This window comes from Triturus cristatus, chromosome 9 (genome assembly GCF_964204655.1).
Source record: "Triturus cristatus chromosome 9, aTriCri1.1, whole genome shotgun sequence".
Classification (NCBI taxonomy): Eukaryota; Metazoa; Chordata; class Amphibia; order Caudata; family Salamandridae; genus Triturus; species Triturus cristatus.
The window spans coordinates 347150094-347166049 of record NC_140592.1 but is presented as its reverse complement, the minus strand read 5'-3'; the positions used below and the strand labels follow the sequence as shown (position 1 = coordinate 347166049).

General features: G+C 42.5%; 1 protein-coding gene across 2 annotated transcripts in view; it reads left to right on the top strand.

Annotated features, from left to right (window-relative positions):
• Positions 1–15956, top strand: part of FANCD2 (FA complementation group D2) — a 1050809-nt gene that overhangs the window by 92936 nt on the left and 941917 nt on the right. For both annotated transcript variants that reach the window (XM_085625116.1, XM_085625117.1), the window contains exon 9: positions 4780–4904. In XM_085625116.1, the coding sequence (XP_085481242.1) occupies positions 4780–4904 (125 nt within the window). The remainder of the gene's footprint in view (positions 1–4779; positions 4905–15956) is intronic.

Below are 15956 nucleotides of genomic sequence, written 5' to 3'. Positions count from 1 at the left end.
AAGGACTAACCTAGCTGCGGCATTCTGCACCATTTGAAGTTTATGTGTGGTGGTTTTTGTAGTACCTGCATATAGGCTATTACAATAGTCTATCCGCGACGTCACCAAAGCAACTGTTACCGTCTTCCTAGCCTCAAGAGGAAGGAGGTCGAAAAACTTCCTGAGTCCTTTAATAATGGCAAAGCAGTTACCTGCCACTTTCAAGGCTTGCTGCTTGAACGAGAGATTGCTGTCAAATGTAATCCCTAGGTTTCGTGCCGATTGGGTTGTGTTCGGTGGGATTTCTGCCTTTTCTGGCCACCAGGTTTTGGGCGTGAAGTTGTTATTTGGGCCCATTGGCACGATTTCTGTCTTGCCTGTGTTGCATTTTAGATGATTGACTTTCATCCAATCAAAGGTTGCCGTGAGGCAGTTTTTAAGTTTTTCTTCCCATTCCTGTGTGTCTTTGTCCAGAACCAATATCAATTGAGTATCGTCAGCATAGGCGACTACATCAATTCCAAATGACGATATTAGTTTAATTAAAGGGGCGGTGTAGACATTAAACAGCGTTGGGCTGAGGCTTGAGCCCTGTGGAACGCCCATCTTTATCAGTTTTTCCTTGGAGCGAAATTCTCCGAGAGTAACTACTTGTATCCTGTCACTCAGGAAGTTTTTGATCCATTCCAACACTGTGCCGGAAATGCCAGAGGTTTCAAGTCTGTTAATCAGAATGGCGTGTGACACAGTGTCGAAGGCCGCCGACAGGTCCAATAAAATCAGGACAGCCTTCTTACCCTGGTCCAGGGCCATGCGGATGGTATCTGAGGTGAGCAGGAGGGCAGTTTCCGTGGAGTGTTGAGCCCTGAAACCCGATTGATTGGGATGCCAGGCTTCATTTCCTTCCAGGAATTTGGTAATCTGTTTATTTACACAGGCTTCAGTGATTTTACACAGCATAGGGAGAAGGGAAATTGGTCTTAAGTTGGATAAGGTGGTAGGATCAGGGAGTGGCTTTTTTTGCAATGGTTTGACTGCCGCTAGCTTCCATTCAGCTGGGACTGTTGCTGTGGTCAAAGAGGAGTTCACAATGCTGTTAATCACAGGGTTAGCTACCTCCACCATCATATGTAGCAGTGCGGGAGGACATGGGTCAAACGGGGAACCTGACTTGGCCGCTAAGATAGCCTTATGGGTCTCGTCCAGGCTAATGGGCAGGAAAGTTTCCAGTCTGTCCCTTTCCACGTTTTCCTCATGAACCCTAACTTCAGCGGTGATGAAATCCTTGGTGAGTGCTAATACCTTGTTTTCAAAGTAGTCTGCGATGGTATTGCATAATTGTTCTGAAGGCGGTATTTCTTGTTCTAATATTTTAGGTTTATTAAAACTATTAACAATTTTAAAATAGTTTTTTGTTTGTTTCTGGCATTTTCTACTTCCGAGGTGTAAAAGTTGGTTTTGGCTTGTTTAATCAGAGCATGATATGCGCTTCTGGTGGATTTGTAGTTATTCCTGTCTTCAATGCAGTAGTTAGTTCTCCATCTGCGTTCGGCTCTACGAACCTCTCCTTGTTTTTTGTTTTATTTACCATCCTACGCGACACCATGGATCTGGACTACGCCCATAAAATATCTTGGCTCTCTTACGTAAGACATTTTTTCTCCGATCTGGGTCTAGAAAAATACTACCACACGCCAGATGAATTGAAGAAAATATCTAAAAAGGAATTGAAACTAGTTGCCTTGAGCCACCTGGAATCCCTTAGACTGGCATCACTGATTGCGAAAAAATCGGTCATCCACGCAATTATGACACAGCAGTCCCTGTATATCCAGCCCTATTTGACCCTGGAGATCACCACTTATGAAAAGATGCTCCTAACAAGGTTCAGAATGAACCTCTTCTTCAGACTAGTGTCATTTCCTGAAAAAAATAACTGGAAAACTCAGATGGAACTGTGCCCATGTGATGATCGTTCACAACAGTCCACCATGCACACAGTATTGTTTTGTAAGTTCTTCCATACCCATCGAAAAATCTGGCTAATCCCTTTATTAAAAAAATGGGGCCACAGACAATGCCGTCCAGCCATGCTGGCACTTCAAACTTTGGACTCCGAATGGACAGTGTATCATGTACTGAATTTTTTAAAGTTTATTATGAGGCACAGAAACAATCTGTAATATAGTGAATTAATTTCCGTATTACCTAAACTACATACACTTTTGTTTTTTAACTGTATATTTAATCACATTTTTAAGCAAATTTTACTATGAATATGTGTATGTCATGACATCTTTTATGGTTTTACAATGTCAAAAACCGAATAAAGATTATTATTATTATTATTATTACATACTTCTTTCCTGTCCCTCCTGGTGCAGCCTCCCTCTGCCAGGACGTGCTTTTTAGCTAATGCCTTGATGTTGGAGGCACCGACTTTTTCCTTGCTAAACAAAAAGTCCATTGAAGTGGTGACCTTTTGCTTCTTGGTCCTCAAGGACAGAGGTCTGAGACCGATTGTAGGCCTTTGCCTCTTGAATTTGTTGATTCAGGAGGATATGGATTTGTTGACCCCCTATGTGGAGAAGTGGCTGTAGTCTCTGGAGTGCAATAATGCCTACTTTCACCTGCTGGTCCTTCGTGCTCAGAGGGCATCTGAGGTTCATAGTTGGGTTGCATCATTATCAGTTTACGGTTCTGCATGTTGGTATTGGTGAGTCAGTCACAGGTCTTGACCAAAGATGCTAGCTGTGGTGGTGGCTTCACCTCAAAGTCAGGAGTCTGTGGGTTTCTGTACTTAGATGAGTGTTTGGTGAAGTTGGGGGCCGCAGAACTGGTTAAAAACATGTTCAGTGCACCATGACCCTCCTGCTCGACTATTGCTTCGCAATCACTTCCCAAAAGTTACATCCTGTTCCCACATTAAGGTTGGCCTTCATAGTCCCGGTGCTAGACAGGAACTATGAGAAGCCTTTCCTGCTCTTCAGAGGGAGGATCACAGAAGTTTGTGATATATGATTTTCAGGATTTTGGCTCAAATGCACAAAACTACTGAAATTCGCCAGTTATGGTTACCAGTACACATAACATACGGCATGACTCGCGCCCCTCTCCATGCTTAAAACACCAGTTTGCTAATGGTCTCACACCCCTTACCCATAATCCCTTGCCTCTTTTGCTTCACCTCCTACCCTTTGTGCTTTACCCCTTCACACCTCACCATTTAGGTCCTTAAACTTAAACCTTTAACCCCTTACCCATAACCTCTTACCCTAAAGCTCTTAATGACTGTACCACGTTAGCATTATTCCCTAACCCTTCAACTCTATCCTTCACTTCTTCAGCCTTTGCCATTTTTCCTTACTATTATATCCTTACACCTAAACCCCATTTTTACCTATTACCCATTACCCTTTGCCCTGTTACCTTTCTTTACCCGTTCATATCTAACCATTTAACCCCTTGACCTTAAATCGTTAACCCCTTACTCTTAATCCCATGCTCTCTACCCTTAACCTCTTACTCTTCATTCCTAAACTCCTTACCCTTAAACCCTTAGCGTATGCTTACCCTTAATCTCTAATCCCCTTAGTCTTAAACAGTACCCTTACCCCTTTAGTCTTAATGCCTAGCCATACCCCTTACCCTTAGCTTCTGCCCTCCTCTTTACCCCCTTACTATTAATCAGATGCCTTTAACTCCTTACCCTTAATCTTCTATTTTAAATCACTTACCCTAAAGCCCTTAACTACTATACCACTTTAGCCTTAATCTCTAATCCTTCACCTTTTCTCTTCACATTTTACCCAGCTCTTTGCCATTTTCTCTTACTTCTAAGTACTTATCTCCAATCGCTATCTTTATCTCTTACCCATATTCCTTCATCCCTTGCCCTTGTACTGTCAACTCTCTACCCTTATTTTTTAATTGTGAATCTTACAATAAAATTACAAATGATGATCTGCTCTGAGATGAAATTTTAGTCCACGAAATGCCCTGGAGAGAATGTCAGGACAAAAAAAATGGATGCAGATCATTACGCCCGGTGGGGGTTTGTTCCCCTATTTGGTAAAACTTGAGTTGTATTGCTGGGGAAACATTTCCAGATCCAGTCTGGTGCCTGGAGGATTTTCATAAGGCGAGGAGTCTGCAAAGCTATGTAACTTTTCTATTTTTAGTTTCTGGTGTGTTGATCTTCACAACCACCTTTATTATGTGTTTTTAAGTGGCATGTAGCAAGGGTGCAGTCATGAATCTAGGTGTACATTGCGTGTGTTTCTGTATGACTGCTTGCATTTGTGTGTGTTTGCTTTTGTGCATGGGTCATTTGAACTTCACTCTACAGGAGCATGTTCATTGTTCATATGTGTTTATGTATGAAGGTTTAAATAAAGATGATTGCAGTCACACGTTTGTTCACTTGGAAATAGAAACAGACATATAAGGAAGAAATAGCAGGCTCAAGTATATACCTAGAGGATTCAGAGTATGAGTGCCTTCACTACTACACATATATGAACTAAAAGAAATGCCATTCGTTCATGATTGTCAAAAGCTGGTGATGGCAATCATAACATGTACTTGTACCTAGATAATACATTTATGACCATGGGAAAATACAAAGAAAATAGAGATCCAGTGGTGGGTGATTTAATGAATGTGTGAATTGCCAATGTTTTCCGTTGATGTAGACATAGACTTGTCAGTTCTTATGACAAGCCTGTTGTGCTATAGTACTTGGTTTTAATGACAATTGTTATGCTGATCCTAGATTTGTTGGTGTGTCTCACTCTCTAGGACCTCACCACGAAGATAATGCAGCTCATAAGTGTTGCTCCAGTAGAGATCCAGCACGACATCATTACCAGCCTTCCAGAGATACTGGAAGACTCCCAACACAATGACGTTGCTAAAGAACTCAAGTAAGTTCAGACATTCATTGTCTGCTGTTGCATCAATATGAATTGTATTTTAAAACTCAACCAAATGACATATAAAGCTACCTGTCCGCTTGCCATCTTCTTAAAGGCACAAGGAAAAGGGATATAGCAAAGTTTTTCAGGTCTCCATAACCTCTGGTTCTGCTACCAGTGCCAAGTCTTCTCCTGTAAAAGATGCATACTACCAAGTCCATTGTCTGTACTTTGTGGTCAATTTTAAAGTAGGGCTGAGGTTCTATGTTTATTTGTTGTATTAGTTGTTCTCGTTCTCCAGCTTCGGATCTTCAAAAGATTCCCTTGGCTTGTTTAAATATTCCCTATTGTCAGTCTGGGAATACATGGAACATCAATCCAAGAGTACACAGACTTTAGTAGCCTGTCCATCTCAATATTTGGGTTGCCTCTTTCAGCCGGTGGGTAAAAGGTCCTTAATCTTTGCTCCTTGAGATATTTGCACAGCTCATTGAGAAAAGGAGTCTTCAGTTTAGCTCTGTTTATTTATTAACAAAGCTTTTAAAGAAAGATAACCGCACTGAAACTAATTTTGTTTCAAACTCTGACAGACAGCAGGGCCTGCTCACTAGTGTTATCTTGTGCATTATATATTTAGCAACATACATAATTTGGATTTACACCTTTACACTGACATGCTTCTATTACATTTAAACCAAATTTGCTATGTCTTGTTAAAGTGTGTGGTTTTTAGCATATGCTAACTAGGCCTCAGTTATTATTTCTGCACCACACAGTCTAACAGTCTTGTTTGTTTATTTTTTCGACATTATTCTTGAAGAAAACATTGGAACACACACACACAGTAATGTGGCAGTTTCAAGGCCCTTCCGCTAGCTCCTCACTGTACTTCATTCATTCTCTATAGTTTGTTGTTCTTGTAAGTAGTTTGTCCTGCCATCTCGGAATGACATTAGCATAGAGTGGGTAAAATTAATATTCATGTATTGGATATTGCTTAGCTGTTAAGGCAGTATGATGTTTAATTGAACGGTGTTCTGATTTGCTAAAAGTGTAATTCTCTTGCTCGTACCATGAGGATTTTGCAGAAAGTAATGCTTTCCTATGTAAGAAAGCTGTACATAAATCTTTGATTTTGAGGGTGCCCCAGAAACTTTTCTGTGCTACTAGAAATACTGTCCGATATCTTACTGATTGTGCTGCTCATTTGGGACTTACATTTTTTTTGATTCTGCACATTATTCTATATTGTTCTGTTTACTGAGAGCCTTCTTGTCAATGACTTTACATTTGCAATTTCTGTACTGAAACTTTTGAGACTTTGTAATAAAACCTCAACATTTATTTTCCTGTCCTAGAACTCGGTTACTGAGTCTGTCCTTACTTAATTGACTGTATTTTTGATATGATGCAATGTGCCTTATTTCGGGGATACATTTCTTCAAGAAATTGAGGTTTAACACTTTCTCTGATTCATCCACCCGTGGGCGTCCTATTGAGGTATTGTTTTGGGGGTATAAATTTATGGGTTTCTTGCACACACACTAGAATAGCTCACCTTCTGTTCATTAGAATCTATGGGTTCAGTGCACTTTGGACCAAGGACCCAGAGACTGCTTTAGTTTCATAGATAAGAACATGATCCTTCCAGCAGAGAGGCTTGGAGTTAATCCTTGCCTTGCTACATGGCCATCTCCCTTCAGAATGTTCCCATGGCATAGAAAAAGACGAAGAGGTTGTCATTTTTTATAATGGTGCAAAAAAGCTTAAGCCGGGCCTTAACTTGTCAAAAGGTTCTCCAGTAAGCTCCCTGTCTATAGGACTGAGAACATGTGAGTTTTTTGCTGTCTGATTTGGAGTATTTTGCTTTGTTTTCCTACTAGTTTGTCCTATAGTAGGATATTTTAGTCCCATGCCTGTGTCACGCAACCATCGACTTCCAGGACCCCTTCCGGGCCTTCGACATCAACCGGTACCCCAACAATTTCATCAGTGAAGACCAGTGCCACAAGCAACTTCCATCTTCTTGATGATTATCATCATCTTGACAATGATTACCAGTCAACTTGGAGACCATTGGTGTCACAGGTGCATTTGTAGATTTATTCCTTCTTGGAGCCACATTTTCAGCTGCAATCTGGAACAGTAATATTTATAATTATGACCTGCAGGTTTGACCTGGAAATCATAATTTGGAGCAACTAGACACCTGATCACCCACCTTTCATGAACAGAAAGTTATTTAACTCCATCAGGAAACTTATTCTGAGGGTTCAAAGGGAATTTCTTCCTGCTGTGCCAGAAACCAATGCCCAGAGCATTAGAATGTCATCTTTCGCAGATAAATACAAATAATAGAGTCACTGTTCTTAGATAGGAGAGAAAGGGGGTAGCAGATGATTGTTGTAGCAAAGTTAGACACATGTAGAGAGGCAGTCAACACCCAATGATGAAGTGCGACACCATCACGGGTGTGTAAGGGGACTACTTCCTAATAAGGAAAAGCCTCCCCCTAGTACCGACTATCCATCTGTATTATATCACTCTTTTAGGAACAGCTACCCCCTTGATGAAAATACTGACACCTTACAGGCCAAACTGTCTGTTCTTTTTTTTATTCATTTTGTAACCTGGCTAGGTGTTTCAGTAGGTACGGGTAAAGCCTAATTATAGGCCCTTTCAGCCTTTCTGTTTACAGGACCACCCACACTCGTCTAAATCTGCAGTTGTGGTGTGTTTTATTAAAGGTTTGATGCACGTTTTACCGTAAAAGATTGTGATGCCTTCATGGAATCTCAACTCGATTTTTACATTTCTTATGTGCACACCCTTCAGGCATATGCACAGTTGCTCCTTAAAGCTCTTAATGTTGAAAAAAGTTTTCTTTAATGCCTTCATGTCAGTGTGCTGTGTGAGGGACCGGCAGACATTGTCGATACAATCAACCTACACCATCTTGATTCCTAAAGTTGTGAGACCCTTCCACATCCGCCAGTTGAGCACTCTGCTATTGTTCTTTCCTCCACTCCAACGCTCAAAGGAGAAGGAAAAACTCCATTGCCTTGATCTAAATAGGTTAACATTTTAAACCAACCACATAAAGTAGCACCGAGTAGATCATTAGCTCCTCAGATTTTCACATACCATGAAAGTTAAGCAGTGTAAAAGAGGACTCTGTCAAGGAGGATATCCTCTGTATCAAGATCTGCTACTTACTGCACAAAAGGTTGCCCGCTACGGGATAGAGGGCCTATTCCACCATGACCAATGATGCTAAAATGGTGTTGGCATAAGGGGCATGTGTTCTTGATATGTGCCAGAATGCAACAAGCACATCAGTGCATATGTTTACAAAACACTGGTGCCTTCTCAGTCAGATCCAGTGGAAAGGTCACTTCACCCACTTGGTTCTACAGGAATCTTTGGTCTGTGTCTACTCCTCAGACTCTTCAACTTTGGGAGGTACTGATTTTGCATCTCTTCTAAAGCTGAGGCATATGCTCTTAGAAGCATCCTTCAGAAGATCTTCCATAGTGCTCTTTCTGTTGTATATTCTCTATAGACACAGTTTTCTCCCTGCTGTAGGAAGCTGACTCTGTATATACTATACCAAAGTGAGGTATAGTGTGCAGAGAGTCCAGTGGAACCCCATTTGTGGTAGTGTGGTAGAGCAGTAAGGCATTATCTGAGGACAGTGTTAAGCATTTGTTGTACACACTCAGTCAGCAAATGAATTCACACACTCAAAGACTGAACTCCAGACCAATTGTTTTTGTATAAATATATTCTTTTAGTTATTTTATTTCTAGAACTAAGCAAGCCTGGCACAGGTAAGCAATAAATACTTTACAGTAATAAATGCTGAATGTTATATGGTTGTATTGCAATTGTAAATACAATACAGTACATGGACTTCAATGGGATTTTCAGTAAAAAAGCAGGTAAGCAACTTTTGAGATTACTAGGCTTACACAGAGTAGTATACCTAGATACTACTTTGGGACATTTCCTGAAAACAGGTAAGTAAAAGCGTTTTTGCTAGATTATGCAATTTTAAAGAATTTCTTTAGTTTCTCAAACTCCACACTTAAAAACTTTTCACAGAAAAACAGTCAATGTTATCCTATGGAGGAAATAGTGTTATCGGTTTGAGGTAAGTACTTGGTAGTGGGAGTTGAGGTTCTGGGGGTAGACTCAGATGTCCCCCAGGGTAAAGGATGCACTCTAGTTACACCCTCAGCGGCACTAGGGCGGCCGGGTGCAGAGTACTGAGGCCCAATGTTATCCAATGGGGATAGGGGGCCTCCGGTTGGTGGCTGCTGGCAAGCAGGCCCCTGGGTTGTGGGAGCAAAGCTCCTAGACTTTAGTTCAGGGCAAATGGGGAAACAAAGTAGCACCCAAGGTGCACCCTCAGCGGCACTAGGGCGGCCAGGTGCAGGGTGCTGTTTCGATGTCGGGCGCCCTGTCGTTTTCAATGAGGAACCTCCGGTGTGCAAAGGCACTGCAGGCTTGGGGACGAAGATCTTCTGGGTGCGATCAGCACTTCGAGAGGTAAGTTGGGAAGTTAGAGGTTGGTTATGCACCGTCGGTTTGGGCAAACGAGGCCGTGGGGCGTCGGGTGCAGCAGTGCCTTTTGGGGTCTGATCTTTCTACCAGCTCCTGGTCGCGGTTAGGGGGGCCTTCTGGATTTAGGCTACAGGCGTCGGTTGGAGGCTTGAGGCAGGTTAGGGTTCACCGGATCTTGTGTCAGGATTGCTGGGGGGACCTCCTCGTGGTGTTTGAACACTCGAGCTCGGGCCGTGGAAGGCAGGTGCAGAGTGGGGCGGATTCGCGGTATCCGGCCGGAGCCAGAGGTTGCAGTTGAACAAAAAATCCAGTGTTCACGGGAGAAGCAGTCTTTGGAAGTGAAGGCAGGGAGGTCCTCCGGGGTTTTTGAGGTTGCTGGCTGCAGGACACACCAGGATTTTGCAGGAGCAGGTTCGAGGGGGAGGCAGACCGTTAGGGCTGGGGCCAAGTCAGTGGGCGTCTTCCTCTTGTTAGCTGCTGCATGGCTGTTCGGTTCTTCTTCTTGTTTGTTGTTGGGATCTGAGGAAGCAAGGTTCAGGGGTGCACCTAAATACTAGATTTAGGGGCGTTACAGGTAGGTTAAAGGCAGGGACCAATGGGTCCCTTGCCTGGGGTGGGTACACCCCTCCCCTATTATGCCACCCTCCAGTGGGAAGGGGGCATGTGCCTGTCCCTGGTTGGCTGAGTCCCCCCATCTTCAAAATGGCGTGCACTGAGAGTTGTGCTTCACCTCGCCTCCCCCACCTGAGGGGTGGAGTTGGCAGAGGTGGGCACACCCCTCTTCCTCACTTGTTTTTCCCACCGGTTCTTCTGCCCAAGGTGGGGGTCAGAACCAGTGGGGACCAGTTGCTGAAAGCAGCAATTGGCCTGGGGAAGCTGACAAAGGCAGCAAGCCTTTGAAGCTTCCCCTTCGTGAACCCTGCCCATCCTGGGGGTGGAGGCTTGCACCTTGTCCCAGGATGTACATTGTTTCAGGCCCCAGAGAGCAGCAGGCTTTCGACCCAGGGGTCCAGAAACATGTCTGGTAGTGGTAGTGGAAAGCAGCCACTCAGCCTGGACACTAGTGGTGGGTTAGTTTTCAGGGGGCATCTCTAAGATGCCCTCTGAGTGCATTTTAGATTAAATCCCACACTTGCATTATTATTGTGGGATTAATGTGCTGAGAAGTTTTATGCCAAACTTCTCAGTTTTTAGTGTAGCCATTATTATGACAAACTCCCAGCACCATATACTATTAATGGCAGCACTGCACTTACAATGTCTAAGAATGGACTTAGATACTGTAGGGGTACAGGGCTCATGCACCTGTACCCTCACCACTGGTATAGTGCACCCAGCTAGAGGGGTGACTGACCTATGCCAGGGCAGTGGGTTGTAGGCATAGCACACAGAGATGTGTGCCGTTTCGACTCTTCACTTTGTTCTGCACCAAAACACGCAGCCTGCAAAGGCAGTATGTGAGTGTAGTGGTACAGGACCTCTAAGGGTGGCACAATAAGTTTTGCAACCCTTAGAGGCCTTCCCCGGTCACAATGCCCTGGGTACCTGTGGTACCTTTTACCAGGGACCGACCTGTGGCCAGAGATGCCAATTAGGTTAGTTTTGGGGAAAGAAAACAGGCCCTGGGAACCTGATTGGTAGGGACCCTGGGCACACCAAGTAAAAGTGCATCAGTAGTCTGGCAAAAAGTGGGGGGTTACTGCAACAGAAACCCACTTTCCTACAACTACGCTTCTGCCTCCCCTTTCTTTGTGGTGGCCTCTTTAACATCTAAACTCCAAATTAGAGATTACATGGTCACCAACAATTGTTCTGTCTTCCATGTCTGGAGGCACAGAATAGGACAGTTGAATGAAACTGATGCTTATTTTTGGCTCTACTCTGTCACGTTCAGGATAGTACATGGGGGCACTGCTAAAAAATAAAAACTCTGGATCCAGTCTGGCACCTGTGGAGATTCTGAAGGCGAGGAATTTGCCGTTAGTCTTTACCAAAAAGAGCATTACCAAAGATAAGTAACTTGTTCTTCAGTTCTAAGATTCACAGATGCGCTTTACAAAGTCACTTGTTATGTTTATATACCAGCTTTAACTTGTTCAAGATTTATACCGTTTTTTTGTCCTGCTGTCCATCCTTCCAAACTTGTTAGGAATTACCTATAATGTAGGTAGGTAGGGTGAAAAGCTAAAAAAGAATGCAGTCACTTGAAAAATCTTTTGTAGCACTCCCTTTGTATCAAACAAGACAAAGTGATCAGCTTCACTGTTGCTTCCCCATCTTTGGGTTGTTAGGTTTTCCTTCCACTGTACATCCTTCCTGGAAGTGACTTGCTTTCCTATATTTGTCGATTTCATTGTGCTGAATACATTGGTCCCCCACTGCTGCACATTTAGCTTACAATAGTTCTCAAATAGTACATGTAGTATGTAGTTATTGACAGCTGAACCTGTTATAGTTTGCATCTTGTGTTTGTAGAATCTACATCTGGTGAGTGTCTATTTGAACTCAAAATCATCAAGTTATCACCCCTCCGTTTTGCTAATGTCCAAGAAAGTGTTGACACTAAAAGAGATCCTGAACTTAGTTGCAGAAAGGAAACTGTCATATTTACGTAGGGGGCATTCGGTAACGGGCATGGTGTCTCAGCTGGCTGGTGTTTCTCTGTACTAGTAAGATAGTCACTACCTCTGTTTAGGACCTTCACCGGTCTATTTTAGGAGGCAGTTTAATATGGATACTGATCAGTTGTTTGATGCACCTTAAATTGAGTTTGTAGGAACTCCTTCACAATTCTGTCCACAGCTTGTTTCTTCTCATTTAGATAATAGTTTTTTTATTTTCTAAACCATCCTCAGGTTGGTGGGTTGGTATATGGTGTTTCTTAGCAAACCTTAAGTGATCTAAGATGGGTTGTGTTGACCAGAACACTATGAGTGCAGTCCCTACAGTCACTGATTGCTACATTGTCATGATAACAAAGTATTGTTTTGTTTGTAATATCACCAATGTCGGTCTCTGGAAATCTATCTTGTTTCTCTAATGCATTTTCTAATACTAAAAAAGAGGCTGTTATACAGTCTATCCTTTGACTCTCTTTCCAGGTAAATTAAGAGCGACCATTAGATCTGTCCCACCTCCTGCACCTTTAATGTTTTCTTTTACCACAGTTATTCCTTCAGGTTCTGAAATTCTTCCACAAGGAGAACACAGTTTAACTGCATCCCAGACCCTTTGTGGCAAAAGCAGACATAGCCTATGATTTCTAGATTAAGATGTAACGAGATGAGGCTGTGTAGAAGGGAATATAACCAGGCCCAGAAAACCCGTAAAAAGGAACTAAAAGATGAGGCATGGGTAATGCTGCATGAAACATCACAAAATAGGGGCAGTGCAGCATTCTGGCAAGCAGTAAATGGCCCATTTCTTAAAGCTGAAGATATACCAACTGTAGAGATTGCCATTGGCGAACACCAATGGGTGGGTTGTTTCTCTAAAGTATATCAATTGGAAATAGAGAATCGTATCTCAAACAATACACATATATCACAGGGACAAACGACCACAGTTAATTATCCCACAGATCGCTCTTTTTCCCTAGAAAGAGGTAACACGCGCAATAACTGAGAGCCAGGGAGGTAAGGCACCCGGCCCTGATGGAGTCCCGGTTGATCTTTTTAAATCTAATCTGCTCTTATGGGGCCCACTTTTAACACTGGTTTTAGCGGCTTGCTGTTCTACTGGATTAGTCGAGACGGGGTCAGAATCTATTCTGGTACCTATTTTTTAAAAAGGCGACCGGCAGAATCCAGCGTGTTACCGACCAATATCTTTGCTGGATTCTCTAGTAAAGATAGCGGGAAGGATTGTGCTTAATCGGCTCCAAGAATGGGCAGAAGATAATCACATGCTTTTAGATGTACAATTTGGGTTTCGCCAGGGTTTGGGTACACTTGAACAAGGATTAAATCTTAATTTTGTGATAGGGAAGTACACGCGGTCCAAAGAAGGTAGATTATACCTTGCCTTTGTAGATCTTTCGGCAGCTTTCGACTGCGCAATACATAGTAAATTATGGGAGATTTTAGCCACTATGGGGGTGGAGACGTCACTGATTCAATTTTTAAGGCAATTGTACTGTAACGCAAAAGCAAGGGTTCGCTATGGACTTAAGGGAGAATGTACCGCACCGTTTGACCTAGAGAGGGGTGTTAGACAGGAATGTGTCCTGGCACCGTTTTTATTTGCACTCTATTCCAACGGTTTGGAACAAGCATTGATAGAGGAGTGCCAGGACTTGCCACAAATAAATAGCCGTCCCATACCGACCCTTCTGTAAGCGGATGATGCCGTGTTGATGTCCCGTTCACAATTAGAACTCCAAAGGGTACTCACTAGCTACATCGAATACATGGAGAAGTTGGGTCTACGAGTTAATATTACGAAAACATTTATAATAAAGTGTGGTAAAAATAGCTCTAGGTGCAGGGGCATTTTTATTGGTAATAAAAAGGTGGAACCTACTATAACTTTCCCTTTCCTAGGTATTTTATTCGATAACAAGAGGACATGATACCAGTCAGTAAAAAACAGGAGTCTGCTTTTTATGAAAGCTATTGCAGCCTTGGCCAATTTCGCAAAAACGTTCGGTAGAAAACCACCAGTGGAACTTTTACAAATTTATAGGGCAAAATGTATTAGTTTAGCGATGTATGGTGCGGGTGTGTGAGGCTACCGTGACACTAAACATATTCAACAGGTGGAGAATGCTTTTTTACAATATCTCCTGGAGGTTCCAGATAATACCTCCACCTACGTATGCCACTCAGAACTAGGTGTACCTTACATTTCAGACTTAGTAAAAGTCCAACCAGTTCTGTTGTGGCATAGGATCTGGACTTCTCCAAAAATCACTTTTAATTGCGCTATATTAAAAGATAGCCTTAGGTTAGATCGGGCTCTGGAGTTTCCTTAGCTGAAATATATTTAAAAACAAGCATTTGCAATGCAATAGGTTTCACATTTCTAAACGTTAGACTTATTGGTGTGCCTAGTGAGTGCATACAAAGACTAGCTCATTGACGAAGACTTATTTGACAAAATAAACATTGGTAGAGTAAAGCAAAGCATTTGAGTACGTGGTGGGGGTTAGGGGAGAGAGCGGTGTGCAGTTTGTCCCAAATTGCAAAACAATAAAAGCTCAACCGATATCCGTGCGATTCAATTTAAAATCAAGTTGGGCGAAGAAAGATATTTGGCTTTTTAATTATACATACAATAGTGTCTGCAAACAAAACAAGGAACATCGCTGTACAGTAGACCTTTCAGAGTGCACAATGCAGCACTGAAATTGCCAATAAAAAAACAACGGTACGCTTATGAGATAGGTAAGGTCTGGAACACTGCTTGCCAAAAATCTTATCTGTGAGCACCTTCTAGTAAAAGATTTTTAAAATCTGTGTTCAATGTGGAAAACAGACTTTTTATATAGTTGTAAAGCTGGAAGAATCTCCATTTGCGTTTGCTATGGATAAATAAATCTACGAAAAGACAGCAAATACCTAAAGGGTACTCTGCTGAACAAGTTCAACGAACCTGCACGTTGGTTTCAGAAATATTACAAAACCATTGGAAGCGAAGAAGTGGCAAAAACAAAACGTGCATCACAGCATGTTCTCGAAATAAAACAAAATATATAAGTATACTGCACCCAAATCTGTAATCCTGCTCAGTAACAACAACCTTGTGTCTACACCAGCTTCTCTTGTTAACTTAGGAAGTAAAAGCACACAATTTACTTACTGAGTTTGGATAAACGTAACATAGTCTATTGCTGAAACGTAATTAGTTGAAAACAAACATGACGTGCGTTTAAAATGTACTGGTTAGTCAATCGAAAACACATGATTTGCCCACCATATATAATGAAACTAAACAAAACACTTAATATTATTATAATATATTATACTATACATGCACAGACCCTAACATTGACAAAGCCTAAATAGACCATTCGTTGTAAACGATACGTGCAATAAATAATTTGTTTTTTAAAATAAACATGCAAGAATTAAATATGAATAAAACAAATACAATGACAAATTCAATGCAACACAGGCCTGGTTATTGGCCCTGGTCAGGGTAACTACGCACCTCGGACTCTGACACGACGTGGACCGTGCGAGATATGGGGCACCTGACTGCATATGGCAGCCAGCACGGTGAGGCACTGGAACGGATTACACGCCCTGCAACCGGAGGCTAAGTAGCGCCCCTGAGGGAATGAGAACAGCAGCACTGGGGGTGGCACAGCCAAATGTAGGCTCAGGGTCTGCCGGTGCTTGGGGCGGCACGGAGGTAGGCAGTGACCGTGGCAGTTAAGTGCTTCCGCTGTTCTAGTGACCTTTGCCCTGTTATTTATTCCACATGCCCTCCTCTGAACTCCTGCCTATGCAGCTCTACTGTTTACAATCGCTGCAAGTTTCGGAGTTAATGTTA